The sequence below is a fragment of the Protomyctophum bolini genome (genome assembly GCF_963924005.1).
Source record: "Protomyctophum bolini genome assembly, chromosome: 18".
Lineage (NCBI taxonomy): Eukaryota > Metazoa > Chordata > Actinopteri > Myctophiformes > Myctophidae > Protomyctophum > Protomyctophum bolini.
The window spans coordinates 37932954-37949904 of NC_137879.1; the positions used below are offsets into that span (position 1 = coordinate 37932954).

General features: G+C 46.0%; 1 protein-coding gene across 1 annotated transcript in view; it reads right to left on the bottom strand.

Moving 5' to 3' along the window:
• Positions 1 to 283: 283 nt before the first annotated feature.
• The window catches only part of ankfn1a (ankyrin repeat and fibronectin type III domain containing 1a), a gene marked incomplete at its 3' end in the record, with an annotated part of 221248 nt that continues 204580 nt past the window's right edge, over positions 284 to 16951 (bottom strand). Inside the window, exons 20-24 of the mRNA XM_080790134.1 lie at positions 4617 to 4721; positions 4423 to 4570; positions 2875 to 3079; positions 1753 to 2064; positions 284 to 875 (exon numbers count right to left, since the gene is read on the bottom strand). Of these exons, the coding sequence (XP_080646260.1) occupies positions 284 to 875; positions 1753 to 2064; positions 2875 to 3079; positions 4423 to 4570; positions 4617 to 4721 (1362 nt within the window). The remainder of the gene's footprint in view (positions 876 to 1752; positions 2065 to 2874; positions 3080 to 4422; positions 4571 to 4616; positions 4722 to 16951) is intronic.

Below are 16951 nucleotides of genomic sequence, written 5' to 3' on the forward strand. Positions count from 1 at the left end.
ACCTGACGTTTGAGAACCCAGTGGTCAACATTCTGCAGAGCAGCAGGAGACATGTGGCGCGGCGGGAGAGCATGCAGACGATAGCATGTAGCATGCTAACATGCTACATGACAATAGCATTGTATAGACAATATCAGATCTACAAGCTGATAGCTTGTATAGCTACGAGCTTGTAAGATCTGCTATCGTCCGATCCCATCGACCGCGTTACCGAAACCAACCCCCCCCACAAAAGAAACTAAACCACCAAAACAAAACAAACACGCCACATGCACGCGATCCCCTAGAGCGTGCTACTGAGGATCTCCGAGACCTGCGCGTCCGTCTGGTCGTCCGAATCCACCGAATCCTGCGGGGGAGGGGGGGCGCGGCGGCCTGGCTCCTCCCCTTCCCCTCCGGAGTCGTTGTCGTCGCTGCTGCTGCTGCCGCCATGCACCACCACGGACGGAGGTCCGTGCACCCTCCTCCTCTCCACCATCTCTCCTCCCTCCTCCATCACCGCCACGCCCGCGCACGGCTCCACGAAGATGCGCCGCACGTGGGGGCGGGGCTCGCGGTGGTGGCGGTGCCCGGCGCTTCGCTCCCCCGCGCCCCCCGCCCCCCGGCTCTCCAGCACGCAGGACGCCTGGCTGACGTAGGAGGTGGGGGAGGAGGGGGAGGAGGGGGAGGAGGCTCCCTGGGGGGACGACGTCGACGACGTCGGCGGGTCCGTGGAGTCGCGCGTCGCGGTGGCGGCGGTGGTGGTGGTCGTGGCGGTGTACACGCCCTCGGACAGGGAGCCCTCGCCCGTCTCCACGGCGCTGTGGCTCCGCAGCCAGCGCTGGGGGCCGCTGAAGTACTGCTGGCCCCCCGACCCGGCCCCCTGGTGGTGGCTCCTGGGAGGAGATAATATAGTCACGTTTATATAACCCATTTCATAAAAAAAAAAAAAAGACGTTCGCTCTGAAAGAATGTACTGTGATGATGATGATTTGTGCCGCATTTTTACCGATTAAAAAAAAATAGCAGACCTATACGAGCTCGTAGCGCGCCACTCGGTGGCGCGCTACGAGCTTGTAGGTCTGCTATTTTTCCAATAGCTAAAAGTATAACATAATGCTTAGTTAAAGCACCAAAAGGGGTTCCCCGCGCAGAAGGGGTTAAAGTTGTAGTCATAGGGCTCCATCTTGCGCCACCCTTTATCCCTAATCCCTTATCCCTTATCCATAAACGTATAAGATAAAGCCCATAGTCTTTTTTATTTAGAATACATTTTCATTTCAGTCAGATAAGTCACTCTTTATCAGTAGCGCGTAAGTTAGCAGTATTAAGATGTATTAACACAAGTACAATTAAAGGCATTTGAAAGGCATTTGAAATTAAAGGTAGAGTAAGTGATTTCACTCAAAAACCCTTAGGTTTCGTTTTTGGCTGTGGGACCTAAGCCTTCGTCCAATCAGGATAGAGAGTCGAAAACGAAACCTAAGGTTTTTTGACCCCCAGGGGTTAACTGGGGACAGGGAGGAACTCCTTATATGGTCAGCACTCTATAGTAGAGAGGATTATCACAACAAAACAAGAAAATAAGTGATATTTGAATTAAGTGAAATCACTTACTCTACCTTTAAAAGCACTTTTCAGGATTTCAATTCAAATATAGCAACAAATTGCCGATCTAGCGCGACGCGTTTTGAGCTTGTAGATCGGGGCTATTTCCTTTGTTGCTATAATACGACAGTAATATAATAATCAACACCATGCATGTATATATACCTGGAGAGGAGCTTGCGCTTGGCGGCCGGCGGGTTGGCGCGGAACGGCGGCCCCTTGGAGAGCGAGTCCGACATCATCAGGACGGGTGAGAGAGGCAGCGAGAGAGGGAGGGGCTTCAGCAGGGAGGAGGAGGAGGGGTTGAATTCGGAGGGGGAGAGGGGCGGGTGGTCCTTGCCACCGCCGCCGGAGGAGGAGGAGAAGGAGGGGGAGCGGGGGAGCAGCGGGGAGGGGGAGAGGGGCGAGAAGTAGTCCCTCGATGGCGGCGCGGTGGGGGAGGGGGTGAGGGGGAGGTCCGACGAGCAGACGCTGTACCTGCGGGGGGGCGAGAGGAAGGAAGGAAGGACGGCGGTGTCATGATGTGTCAGTATGGGTTTTCCATAACGCTTTTCATTTGGTCGAGGCCCGTTATTTATTTAAAGGTATATTCAGTGATTTCACTCAAAAAACCGTAGGTTTCGTTTTTGGCTGGGACCCAAAGCCTTTCGTCCAATCAGGATGGAGAGTCAAAAACGAAACCTAAGGTTTTTTGACCCCCAGGGGTTAACTGGGGACAGGGAGGAACTCCTTAATATGGTCAGCACACTCTATAGTAGGGAGGATTATCACAGCAAAACAAAGAAATAAGTGAAATTTGAATTAAGTGAAATCACTGAATATACCTTTAAGCAATATTACACGAGAGGGTGTTGTTTAACGTGATTATTGCCACGACAGTGATGCGGTCAGGAACGAGACGAAGTCGAGTTCCGCAAGCATCGGTGTAATATTGCAATTCTACAACAGTTACCCGTAAAACTATAAGAAAATCGCTGAAAAAATATATTTTTTTAATGACAGATGTAGCTTGTATAGGTCTGCTATTTATTTATTTTTAAATCGAAGAACCACTGACACAATAGCTTTAGATTGTGTGGGGGGCCTAAATAATGCAGTAGAAGCAATTTTTTTTATCAAGAACTGATCAATGTCACCATGTCGGTCCACATTGCCAAAAGGGCAGGGGAGCGCCCCCTAGTGTCTATCTGTGCACGCCACTGCGTGCCCAAATGGTATATAACTCTGTCATTTCTCAACCGTTTTGGACGGGGGTGGGCTCGTTGGAATCGTGTCGACGCTCCTCACCTGAACTGCTCGTGTATCTGCAGGACGTCGGGGGCGCTGCCGCCCAGCGAGTGCAGGGCCTGCTGGGAGAGGCCCTGGGGAGGCGAGTACAGCAGGTCCAGGTCCCGCCCCGCCCCGGGGCTCAGGGCGTCGCACGAGTCGTAGTCGCTGTCCGTCGGGAGGAACACCTCCGACGAGCCGTCCTCGTCGGAGCCCAGCAGGGAGTCTGTTGGGGGGGGGGAATGGCACGCACGCACACACACACAGACACAGACACACACGCAGACACGCGCACACACACACACAAAGACACTTGGTGGTGAAAAAACCAACCCAAACGCTATTTTGCATGCTCGGACGGACGGACGGACACAGCCAGCCTCAGGGACTATAATGCAGGGACACACACACATATAGCCGTCTATAGGAGTGGTTGCACCGCTCAAAACAATTGCAGATCTTCAAGCTCATATAGATCTTGTATAGATCTGCTATTTTAAAATAGCTTTAAAGTATAACATGATGCTTAAAAACACCAAAAGGGGTCGTCGTCGTCCCCCCCCCCTCTCTCTCTCTCTCTCATTAGCAGGCAACAGTGCAGCACTATATATATCTCTCTCTCTGTTTCTGGCACAACAGCGCCCCCTACTGGTACTAATAGTCATATACCGGTGCTCATTAACGTCACATTATAGGTGGGTTAATGTCCTTGCCTTGGAGCACTCAGAAAAAAAGTCTACTCTTATTTGGCAATGAAAACATTTGACGTGCACGCCAGAGTAATCTATATAGTAAGAGAGTGACGACACTATAGCGTTGACTCCATAGATAGACTGTAAAAAATATGGACAAAGCGTTCCCCGGGTCTAACATGAACGTAAAATGAAGCCTGTCAGTCCTTGCACTGGAAGTCGCCATCTTTCTAGATCCGTTTGGGCCCAGCTGGCCAATTGGCTGGCCCAGACAACGAGGCGGGACTTCCCCCATTCTTCTTCGTTGGTTTTTATTTTGACTCGAGTGGGTGGGGGATCCCGTTCATAGACTGTAACGGTAGCCACGCCCCCTCAGAACATGCGCGACTTCATGGTCATTATTTTTAAAATTGGGACCATAATTTTCCAAAAAGAATATTATGACACTAGAAATGAGACTTTAAACTAGTGACTGGAAGCAGAAAGTATTCATGACCATGTTTATTAAGGTAATACAGTCTAGGTGAAGTTGGGCCCAAATACATGGACTTCTATGGGGCTATGGGTTTTTTTGGGCCCAATGACAGCGTCACAACAGGCCATTATATGAACTTTCATTTCCTTAGTGGCTTCACAAAATATCCGTCTGACTGCCCCCCTGGTTGACTCCCATCGTATAACAATGGCATGAGGAAGTGCTCATTCTGTCTCAATGGGGATATAGTTCCAGTGTCTGGAACTATAGCCCCATATAGGCGCCACCGCTTGGCGGCGAGATCAAAGCGTGTCGCCACTCTCTCTCTCTCTCTCTCTCTCTTATTACTCCGGTTCAACGCCACACACGGACGTGCGAGCGTCGACGACGTCGACGACTCACCTCCCATGATGACGATCCTCCTCCGCCGCAGCCCGGGCGGCGAGGGCGAGGGCGTGGGCAGGTACTCCATGTTGGAGGAGGTGGAGTCGCTGGTCTTGTGGCGGCGGGGGGGGGGGTCGTCCCCCCGGCAGCCGGACCGCGGCGGTGGTCATCCGGGGGTCGTCATCCTCATCCTCCTCCGACGTCGCGGTCACGTCCAGCAGACGGGTGATGGGGACGCCGCCGCGCGGCTGCTTGTAGCGGGCGCACTGCAGGGCGTCCGTGATCCAGCGCAGGTCGCGCCACATCTCGTCCAACTGCTGCACCGGGGGTCAAAGTCAAAGTCACAAAGTCGTACGATTTAGTCACACACAAAATCTGTTCTCCGAAATTTGAGCCATCTCTTGGAGCGGTGAGCCGCGCTCTGGAATCACTGTTTACTATTATAGCATTTATACCATTGTGAGTAAATAAATAGCGTCAATGCTATAGCGAGCTAAAATATAGCCATCCTTGCTCTATAGAAAGCGCCAATGTTTCCATCTTCTAGACCACCGGATAAATCAGCAAAGACCTTCCGGACATGCATGGCGCGTTTTATCCAAACCACGGAGAGCTCCGTATAGATTCCGAGTTATTCAGCGTTTTATTTCAGCCTGTATAATGGGATGCGGGGGGGGGGGGGGACGGGGGGGGACGGGGGGGCGAGGTTGCGCAATCCGGTCTATAGGATCGCTAAAGAAGGAAAGGCCAAGCCAAGGGCACCTACGGATGGCTGCAATTCGAAACTGGCCTCTGTAAAATCTGAATCCCCCCCCCTTTTCCCCTCACTGTATATGTATCTTTTCCCTTTTCGCTTCCTATATGATGAATTCCTGTTCTGTTCTTTAACTACATAGAAGTGTCTATTTGTATATGTCTCTAAATGTTTTGATGAATTGAACAACGTGGACCCTGTTGTAAACAAGTGGAATGCTTAATTGGGTCGTCCACTCACAGTTAACAGTCTTTGTATTGAGTTTGTGCTTGAAATGTACTGTAATTCTACAAACTGTTAATGAATATTTCAATCAATCAATCAAAGCCAAAATAACAATGAAAAAATTGAAATCAGCGATCCGGTTTGATATCAATGATAAAGCTTATCAGACGGAGCATTCCGCCAGAAGCGGAAGCTAGTTACATTCCTTATGGCGGAGCGTTACGTCACAAGCAGTACGTCTGTTCATGTATATGTTTCGTAACAATAATCAAACTCTAGTACAAAGCAACACGGCACAGACATGTGTATCTATGCCTTAAAAGAAGCAGTGGAATCCTACACAGAAGACATGGCTCAACCAATGCTGATGACAGAATTATTCACTACAATCTATTTGTGGCATTATACCACAAATATGGACAAAGCGTTCTCCGGGTCTGATATGGACGTAAGATGAAGCCTGTCAGTAAATCGCCATCTTTCTAGATTCCCCATCGATGATGTCACTGGAAGACGGTTTCTGAACTGCCCACATGCAGCCCTCCTATGAGACACAGACCGGGTAGAAACAAATTCCGCCATTCTATCATGATTATTAGTGAGGATCGACCCATCATAATGAAGATAGGTTGAAAAGTGGTGAAGTGGTCCTTTAACTGAAGGAGCCTGGCGAAAAGTATACATCCAAACCTTCGGACATACAAGGTTTCCAAACCCGACAGCAAACGATATCTATAACACTTCCAGTAATTATGGTTAGGAAACAAAAGACTGATACAGGGAGATAATTGACGGCGCGTCGTCAATTATCTCCGCCCGACAGGTTTGATTAAACCCTGAGTTTAATTATTACAAAGCCAATTATTATTACGGTGCGAATTATTACGACTCGTTATGCTTTAGCTATCGAAAAATAGCAGATCTACAAGCTCAGAGCGCGCAACTCGGTGGCGCGCTATGAGCTTGTAGATCTGCTATTTTGTAGGTCTGCTATTTTTTTTAAATCGAAGAACCACTCCGACATAGAAACATATAAGCTTTTTCAGAAAACTGTCAGGATGTAGAAGACATTTTTTAAATCTGATCTCAGGTCAAAATGCGTTAATAAATTAAGAATGTTACCCCAAAGTATAAGCAACAAAACAAAGTATTTCTTTTGCTTATAATGAAAGTCTTCCATAAATGATTGAGCCCAGCGGGTATTATGTTACAGAAATAAGACACCGCTGCATTCAGTGATTAACCCATTCTGACCTGAGATCAGATTCATACGAGGTTTCCACTGGACAACACACTGGTCTGATGAACCCATTCTGACCTGAGATCAGATTCTAAAAAATGTCAGTCGTTCTTCGATTTTTCAAAAATAGCAGACCTACAAGCTCGTAGCGCGCCACTCGGTGGCGCGCTATGAGCTTGTAGATCTGCTATTTTTCAATAGCTAAAGCATAACATGATGCTAATACCAAAATGGGTTCCCGGTCAGAATGGGTTAACGAATCAGAATGAAGGAACGCATGCAACCGACCCTCGTGATAATAATACGAATACAATCTGCATATATTATTGTGTTATTCTCTGTGTGCGACAACACGTATGTACTGCAGCATTTGAAACAGGCTGTTCTATCTCTATGTCTCCATCTCTACAGCTCACACACGCACGCACGCACGCGCACACAAACACACACACACACACACACACACACACACACGCACGGGCAATAAGAATCATTGCGAGTGGCTTGTGAGGGCTGACAGGGGCTGTGACACCTATGAATAATTCATGAACGTTTCAATCACGAGCGATGCGCTGCCTCCTCCAGGTTTGGACATCGTTCCCGTCTTAAACGGCCGCGTGTGTGACAGACACACACACGCACGCACGCACACACACGTGCACACGCACGCGTACACACACACACACACCGTGGGAGAGAATGAGGTTTCAGATAACAGGTTTCAGGTTTGGGGGGGAAAATGAGGGGAGACCTGCACCACAGCAGCAGCCGAGCAGGGTGGATATAGGGAATACCGCAGGGAACAGAGGCAAGGCAACATAACATAATATAGAAATAAATCAGAGAGAGAGAGAGAGAGAGAGAGAGAGAGAGAGAGAGAGAGAGAGAGAGAGAGAGAGAGAGAGAGAGAGAAGAAAAAGATGAGTTCACGGAGATGAAAGAAAGACAACAGCGCAGGGAAAAAAAGCTGTCCAACCTTGAGCTGCGTATACGTACATACAGTGGTGGACAGTAATGACAGTACTGAGTGTATAGGAGCTACTCAAGTCAACGTGAATCACACACTTGTGTGAAGTGGAGATTTTTTGAGTGGTGCAGCAACAACCACTCCAAGGAACAGCAATGGAGGAATGTCCGTGTTCACCTATGTGACCATGAGTTACCAGTAGGGGCAAAAGTGGCACTGCTGTGCCAGAAACAGAGAGAGAGAGAGAGAGAGAGAGAGAGAGAGAGAGTTCTGTTGGAGAGGGACCTGCAGCACATCTGGCTGCACAGTATTTGTGACTGCATGTCACAAAATGAGGGACACTTGGAAAAAGACTATTATCTTGACACGAACCATCTCGACACACCACGGACACATTTAATACTGTTACTGTACATTTTGACAGTATTTTCATATTGTATTGTGAAAATTAATGTTCTATTTGCTTGTTTTCTGTTAAAGGTAGAGTAAGTGATTTCACTCAAAAAACCGTAGGTTTCGTTTTTGGCTGTGGGACCTAAGCCTTCGTCCAATCAGGATAGAGAGTCAAAAACGAAACCTACGGTTTTTTACCCCCAGGGGTTAACTGGGGACAGGGAGGAACTCCTTATATGGTCAGCACACTCTATAGTAGAGAGGATTATCACAACAAAACAAAAAAATAAGTGATATTTGAATTAAGTGAAATCACTTACTCTACCTTTAAATGTTGTATTTATTTTATTTTGTTTGGTTCCTTTGTTGAACTTCATGCTTTGGCAATACTGTAGCTACTACATTCATGCCAATAAAGCTAACTGAATTGAATTGAATTTTAAATTGAGAGAGAGAGAGAGAGGGGGGGGGGGGGGTACGGAACAAGACAACTGCGCTAAAGTGCTTGTTGGCATTACGGCAGCTGTTATAGTGGTCGTTTTTTTTATTTTGGGTCCATTTGGTTCCATTTGTGCATTCTCTACGAGTTACAAAAAGGAACAGAAGAGCTTGACATTTAAATGACACGATTTCGTGATTTCACTCTGTGCGCCTCTTTTGAAGGACATTGCACTTTGATCAGCCTATCAGCTAACAATGCCTGCCAGAACTCATTAGAAGGAATTGCCATTTAATTAGCTGCAGCCTTTATCAAAAGTGCTTCACAATGTGCATTATTCAACCATTCTAACTATCTCTCTCTCTCTCTCTCTCTCTCTCGCACGCACACACACACATGCATGCACGCGCAAGCATTTACGCAAGCACGCACACACACACACACACACACGCGCGCACGACAAGGCACTAACCAGCTCATTAAGAGCAGTTAAGGCCCATTCATATACTGGAGTTTTGGGTGATATAAGGTGACCACCACCAAAATGGTGCTCAGCGAAAACAAGAGAGATGTGTTTGGGTGAGCGGTTGAGTGGCTTATAGGTGACGTCATGTCCTAGTTTTCAGTGGTCACCACCTCATCGCCGAAAACTATATAGTACAGCGAATAAGAGGCCTTTAGGGGTTCAGTGCGGTCTTGCTCAATTAACACATTTAGTACCGGAACTGCATCAAAATAAAGGCGCTGCTTGCGCCAGAGTAATCGCCAGAGTAGTGATCGCTTCTATTTTGAAAGCCATGAACCGGAAATACTTTCTTAAAAAAGTTGACTGACAAAGTGCCATCACAATCTCCGATCATCTTAATATATTTATATACGCTCCAAAAAGAGTTCATATTTTGCGGGAGAGACGGATGAGGAGCAGAAACGCAGCGCCAGCATATCGATCCATTCATCACCACGGAGAGCGCCCTGTATCAGGAGATACGAGTCATTCTTTCCGCCGCGCTAACATGGGAGTCAATGACAAGCTAATAGTTTCACAGAGCGTTAGCATACGGCAAGCGAAAAGCGAAATGCCAAAAAAAAAAAAAGTAATTATTCTGAATATTATTATCTCGCCCCGCGTCGTTTGGACGTCGCTAGGACGTCCACAGACGTCTAAGGCACCTCTCGGTTCCAATCCTTATGACGTTTCAGGACGTATTATGTACAAAATGTGTTAAGGACACTTCCGACACTAACCCAGGGGGAGCCGGGAATCGAACCATGGAACCTTCCAATTCCCAAGTATAGCAGCGCTATACCCACTGAGCCACTGCCATTGTATACCAGCTGGGAACCATTGATAGTAGTATACTATTGACTTGTTGCTCTTTGCCCCCCGAGCTAAACCAAACAAGATCATTATTAACCCATTCTGAACGGGAACCCATTTTTGGTGTTAGCATCATGTTATGCTTTAGCTATTTAAAAATAGCAGACCTACAAGCTCATAGCGCGCCACCGAGTGGCGCGCTACGAGCTTGCAGATCTGCTATTTTTGAAAAATCGAAGAACGACAGACATTTTTAGAATCTGATCTCAGGTCAGAATGGGTTCATCAGACCAGTGTGTCTGTCCAGTGGAAACCTCGTATGAATCTGATCTCAGGTCAGAATGGGTTAAGTTAATTCATCGCATCTTATCTGTCGTGACCCTGCCATGACACACAGCGAGTGACAAGCGTTCATTCACAGACTGGTGTTTTTCTTTTTTTACAACAATGCAATATCCTTTCGAAATGTATAAAAGCCCAAAAACAAAAGAAATAAACATAATTATATAAAAATGTATGAGACCTGACTTAAATTAATGTATTCAAATGCACTTTCACTTATAGTTCCACACATCAGGGTAAATAAAGTCCGTTCTTGCATGAGGTTTTTATTTTTACATCCCATGGCCTTGGGGAGTGTAACCAGGACAACAGACCGACCTGAGGTTTTTACATCCCATGGCCTTATGGGTAATGTAGTCAAAAGGTATTTATTTAAAGACGGTTATACGCCGCGGACAGAGCCGACTGGAGTCGTGAAACAACTCATGACAACAAACTACTTTTTTGAAATGTCTATGAGGAAAATGAACGGAGAATCATTTCCTTGGGGGCCCTGGTAGGGGGTGTGGGACTGCGACGCTCTATAGCAGAGTCCATCCCATAGCCTGGGATGTATACTCTGTGCTCATAGACAACAGCTGATGGTAATGATGGTAATGATCAATGTCATCATGAATGAATTGCGCGCAGGCCAGTGAGGAGAACAATGTGCAGGACGGAGAGTGTGACCGAAGAGTGTGACGGACTTCCTCTAATTATAATGGGATAGGATAGTGGGAGATACGAAGCGTCACGCCACGATGCGTGCGTGCGTGCGTGCCCATCCATATTCAACCGTTTATCCGTTGTCGGGTCGCGGGGGCAACAGCTCCACCAGAGAGCTCCAGACGTCCCTCTCCAGAGCAACATTATAGTGACTTCCTCCTGGGCGATCCCGAGACGTTCCCAGGCCAGTGCAGTCGATGCGTTTCCTCCAACTGCGCCTTGGTCTGCCCCCCCCGGGGGTCTCCTCCCAGTGGGACGTGCCTCGAGGAGGTGCCCGAGAGGCATCCTAACCAGATTATCCGAACCACCTCAGCTGGCTCCTCCTCCTCCAGGCGAAGAAGCAGCGACTCTACTCTGAGTCTCTCTCTCTCTCTCGCGTGACTGAACTTCTCACCCTATATCTCTAAGGGAGATGCCAGCCACCCGTCGGAGAGAAAACTCATTCCGCTTGTATTCCCGACCTTATTCTTTCGGTCAATGACCCACACTTCATGACCATATAGGTGAGAGCATGGAACGATGATTGCTCGGTATAGAGTTTTGCCTTCTGGCTCAACTCTCTTTTCGTCGCGACCGTGCGGTACAGCGACTGCCGCTCCGATTGAATGGTATAAAGTGGTATAAAGTGGTATATAAAGCGGTGCATTGATGTATAGCTTTTTCACAAAGTGTACCTCTCCACAGAGGAAGCAACGTGTTTATGTACAACGTGTATACATAAAACTAGGCGGATGTGAAAACGAACCGACACGCATCGAGTGCCGGCTGTTTTCTCTCTTTCATGGTATACTGTATATCGCTGAGCCTTGAGGCTTTTGTTATGTGTAGCAGGACATTCTGCTTTCATGCATTTGTATATATATACTGTATATATATAACGAATACTGTACTGCTGTATACAATGAAAATGTAATACCTTTAAAGTGTACTGACTGAGGCAACAGATGAATATTGGACAATTATATTTAAATAAAGCATGTCCCTGGAGAGCATAATGTCCAATACATGTATTGGGGGTCAGTACCCCCAGGGTCTGTACTCCAAAATACACAAAGATGACATCACACACACAATGACAGCAGGACATAAAACAGCATAGAACCAAGATATCAAAAATTAAAAAGTATAAAAAAAAACGGTGAAAAAGATTTTTGAGGTGAAAAACCTCAAAAATCAAAACATCACATTTAGTAAGAATTCATCATTTAAGGAGAAGGGCATGGTTTCCACCTCTGGGTGGCAGAGGGCCCATCTCCATAGCAACAAAGCGTAAGGTATATCATGTTTCATGTCAATAAAATGAACGGCGACCGGGTATTCGTCGTTTCTGCGAATAGAGAATGCTCGCCGATACGTGTTTTTAGCTCCCTAGTGGTCTTGCCAATATATGCAAGACCACAGGGGACAGCGTAGCATGTAGATCACATGGGTAGATGCACATGTGATGACACTTTTGACAGGGAAGGATTTGCCTATTTTGTGGGTGACGAAAAACCTTAGCTTTGTTGGTATTGCTACATTGAGCGCAATTCCCACAGGGGTCTATACAAATGCATGAAAGCAGAAATATCCCGCTATACACTCCAGATGTAACAAAAGCCTCAAGGCTCAGCAGTACAGTATTCGTCTATATACAGTATATATTCGTCTATATACAGTATTCATCTATACAGAATTCGTCTCTATACAAATGCATGAAAGCGGAATGTCCCGCTATACACATAACAAAAGCCTCAAGGCTCAGCGATACAGTATACCGTATGTTAAAAGCTCAACCATTACATGGTTAGTATACGTTGGGGTCCGTGTATATAGGCGTCCCATAGCCGGGGGGTACGTATATATATATTATTATACAATAATTAACCACTTAAAATGGGTCTTTTTTTTCTAAAATGTTTTAAAAGTAAATCACACCCATGTGATGTGAGGGTCGCCCTCATCATTACACATCATCGTGACGTAAAATAGACACTATGCCTATTTGCTCAGACACTATATGATTTAAATTCTCCATTCATTGTAAAATTTGAATTTAATGTTTGTTTAAGACGAAAATCTACACTAATAGCCGAGAGTGATGCGCGCTCATATCATCATAGAATTTGATCATACATTACATTCCGTGCTCAGCCAATCGATTCATCACATTCCGTGGCACAGACACGAAATACAAATTGAACAAATACACACATACAGTACAGTACGTCATGTCCTAGTTGGTATACATCAGGGGTGCCCACACTTTTTTGACTTGAGGTCTACTTTTAAAATTGCCAGCTCAAGGTGATCTACCAACCAAAACAATATTACCCCATTGCTTAAAATACTCAAAATAAATAACATTAAGGCATTAGGACTGTTTCAAAATCAATTCTATTTATTTACCACCTTTATTTTGTTAAAGTTACTCTTTGTAATAACGTCAATCAATTTCAATTTGTAATAACATATTGCTCATAAAATGTTACAAATATTAAAAGTATCACACATAAAAAGCATACACAATCACATGAAGGAATAATGCACTCAACTCAACCAGAGCAGAACTCCTACCACAGGACTCTGGCAATCAATTACTAGGCCTACAGTTGCAACCACTATGTTAATGGAAAGTATTTCATACAATTTAAATTTAAAAAATCTGAACTATCCCTTTAATCAGATGACTGCTTGCAGCCTTGTACTGAATGGAGTCCGTCAGCGCTGCGTAATCCAGACAGTCACTGCTGACAGCTAGTCTTAAACAGGCCTCCAAATGATCGTCCGTCAACGTGGAACGATATTTGGACAAAATTAATACTTAATTAATGTGGGAAAACGCTGATTCACATAAATATGTGGAGCCAAATAATGCTGTGAGCGAGGCTGCACAAGTCCTGATGTTTGGATACTTTTCCTTCACGAGTAAGTTACAAAACTCTCCATCGCGGGCGCAACTTTAACTGTATGTCAGCCTGCAGTGCCATGATCCCATTCTCCAACGCAGAAGAGTTCATGTTAAAATGTTGCTATTTTCGAGGCAATGGAATCAACATCAGCTTCTGAATGGGAAGCACATGAATGTAGCGATGGGCTCGAGTAAGGCAAACGCAGTTGGACTTGGAATGTGACATCGTGAAAAAATAATCTTCTTCCCACTCTGCATGGAAGTGATATGTTTTAGGCTTCTTTGCCGCACGCATCTTGCTATATGAACAATGATGGATGATAGATATCCTTTTAATTTGTTTGTTTAACAACAGAACAGACCCGACGTTCCCTACACTTGAAAACAAGGCACTGCATTGTGGGGGGTTTTAAAGCCGCCGCCGCGCCGCCGCCTGCCCAAGGCGTGGATTTTTTTTTTTTTTTTTTTTTCCATGTCAGGGCCAAGCGGTCTACCTGTGCAGCGCTTGCGATCGACTGGTCGACCGCGATCGACGTAATGGGCACCCCTGGTATACATGTATGCGCCACTAAAGGGGATCAACATCTCGTGTATATGGATATGATTATTGGCAGAATCGCTCATTCTATAAAGCCCTCTGGATATATAAATGTGTGAAAGCGGAATGTCCCACTATACACTCCAGATGTAACAAAAGCCTCAAGGTGGCTTATAGCGATACAGTACCGTGAAAGTATACCGTGTATATATACACAGTACCGTGAAAGAGAGAAAACAGCCAGCACTCCACTCGATAGGTGTCCCTTTTCACATCGGCCTAGTTTTACAGTATGTATACAGCTTCTCACACGTTGTGTGGAGAGGTACACTTTGTGAAAAAGCTATATCAATGCACCACTTATACACCACTTTACCACACACACACACGCATGCACGCGCACACACGCACGAGAAGAGAGGAATCAAACCTATACCATATATATGTATGCTGCATCAAGTCCTATTTTCATAAACAATGCATAATATAAACATTAACTGAATTATGGCATGATGCTTCGTATCTCCCACTATATACAATATATGCTATTATGATTGGAGGAAGTCGGTCACACACTCTCCGTTCCACCTTTGTGACCCACCGTGAATTCATGCGAAAAGACAGTCAATGGATTATCATCATTATTATCATTTTCGTGTTTTCGTGTCATTATGAAAGCAGGGCATCATAGCTTCAAATTGACATTGTTCAGTTTGACGCACCACTAATGTCAGAAAACAGCGAGTTGAGAAAAGAGGCGGCTTGAAAGGTTCACTTCTGTGGACTATGACGTACATTACCTAGCTAAGCATTTATTTCATATTTACATGACATTCATTTCAGACGTGCTCTAGTATGTGAAGAGTCTGCCTGTGCTATTAACACATTTTGGATAAGAGTGGGTGAGTGGTGACAAGCTGGAGGTTGTACGATGAGAGTACATCCCAGCAGGCTATGGGATGTACTCTGCTATTAGCTCTCTCTGTGCTAACCGGCGTCATGCGGTATGGGCTGCTGTGGATACAACGACAGACAGACAGACAGACAGACAGACAGACAGACAGACAGAACAAAACAATCACACCCGTGTGAACTGAGTGGTGCACCTCCGTGTGGGGGGGGGGGGGGGGGGGGGACCCCGGGGGGGTCCCCGGAGCTTCCAGACAGAGCTGGAGAAATAACAGAGTTACTGTGTGGGGGAAATTAGCAGGCATCTCTCTCTCTCTCTCTCTCTCTCTCTCTCTCTCAGACAGACAGACAGACAGAGTGTTGTGTGTGTGAATGTTTCCTCCATCAACACATGGCAAGTGTAAACAAACTGTAAAATTACACAGCATCACGTCATCTGTACACACACTATTTCTGTGCGTGTGCGTATGTACTGTATGTGCGTGTGTGTGTGTGTGTGTGTGTGTGTGTGTGTGTGTGTGTGCGTATGTGAGTGTGTGTGTGTGTGTGCATATGTGAGTGTGTGTGCTGTGCATGTCACAGTAAGAGCTGAGACATGAAAAAATAAGCATTGCACGCAAGCACGCGTGCACACACACACACACACACACACACACACACACACACACACACACACACACACACACACACACACACACACACACACACACACACACACACACACGCGCGCGCACTCGTGCTAGTATTATTTGTTCCTGTCTCTCCTGCTGAGTAGTTTGTGGTCAAAGTTTCCCTCTTTCCAAGTTTAAAATCACAGTGACACAGACAGACACACGGGCACACACACACACACACGCACGCACGCACGACACATCACCCACAGACAGACCTATACACCTCTCCTCTTCACTCTCTTAACCCATTCTGACCGGGCACCCATTTTGGTGTTAGCATCATGTCGTGCTTTAGCTACTGAAAAATAGCAGATCTACAAGCTCATACGAGCTTGTAGGTCTGCTATTTTTGAAAAGTCGAAGAACGACTGACATTTTTTAGAATCTGATCTCAGGTCAGAATGGGTTATAATCAGACCAGTGTGTGTCCAGTGGAAACCTCGTATGAATCTGATCTCAGGTCAGAATGGGTTAAGTGGAGAGCAGCCCGTGGCTTTGTGGTCAGTAATCAACCGTGAGCTTTGTGGTCAGTATAATCAACTCAAAGAAAATATGCAATCTCCAGACTATACACCGATTATCAAGCCATAAGGCTGCTGGTGGCACCGCAAAGCTAAATGGGAACCGCAAACGATGGGGCCTGTTGGACTGCAGCTCTGTCTGCCAGACCTGCGACCGACAGGATTATACACACCGCGACATCCTCCTCAGCCATGTGTCTAGAACCCAACCCGAGTTTTATTGTTTTATTCCATACAAGTGCAGAACGAAATGTGATTACTCGGGTCATTCACTTGAGCGATATTACACGAGAAGGGTGTGGGTTAACGTGATTATTAGATGAAAAATAGAGTCTGCAACACTGGTATGAAACTCAGCTCCACTGGTTTATTAGATTCGACGTTTCGATCACTTATAGGATCTTCTTCAGGAAGGCTCTATTTCCTTTGTTAACGTGATTATTGCCACGACAGGGATGCGGTAATAAGGAACGAGACGAAGTCGAGTTCAGCAAGCATAATTATCACTGAAGTGAAGCAATTGCGAGCCATGATGCTATACTCACGTTAGCCGGCGGTTAGCTAGCTGTGTTGTTATAGCACAACACTGGATCGTCCATCTTAGATCGTCGTCGCCATAATAATCCATTCTC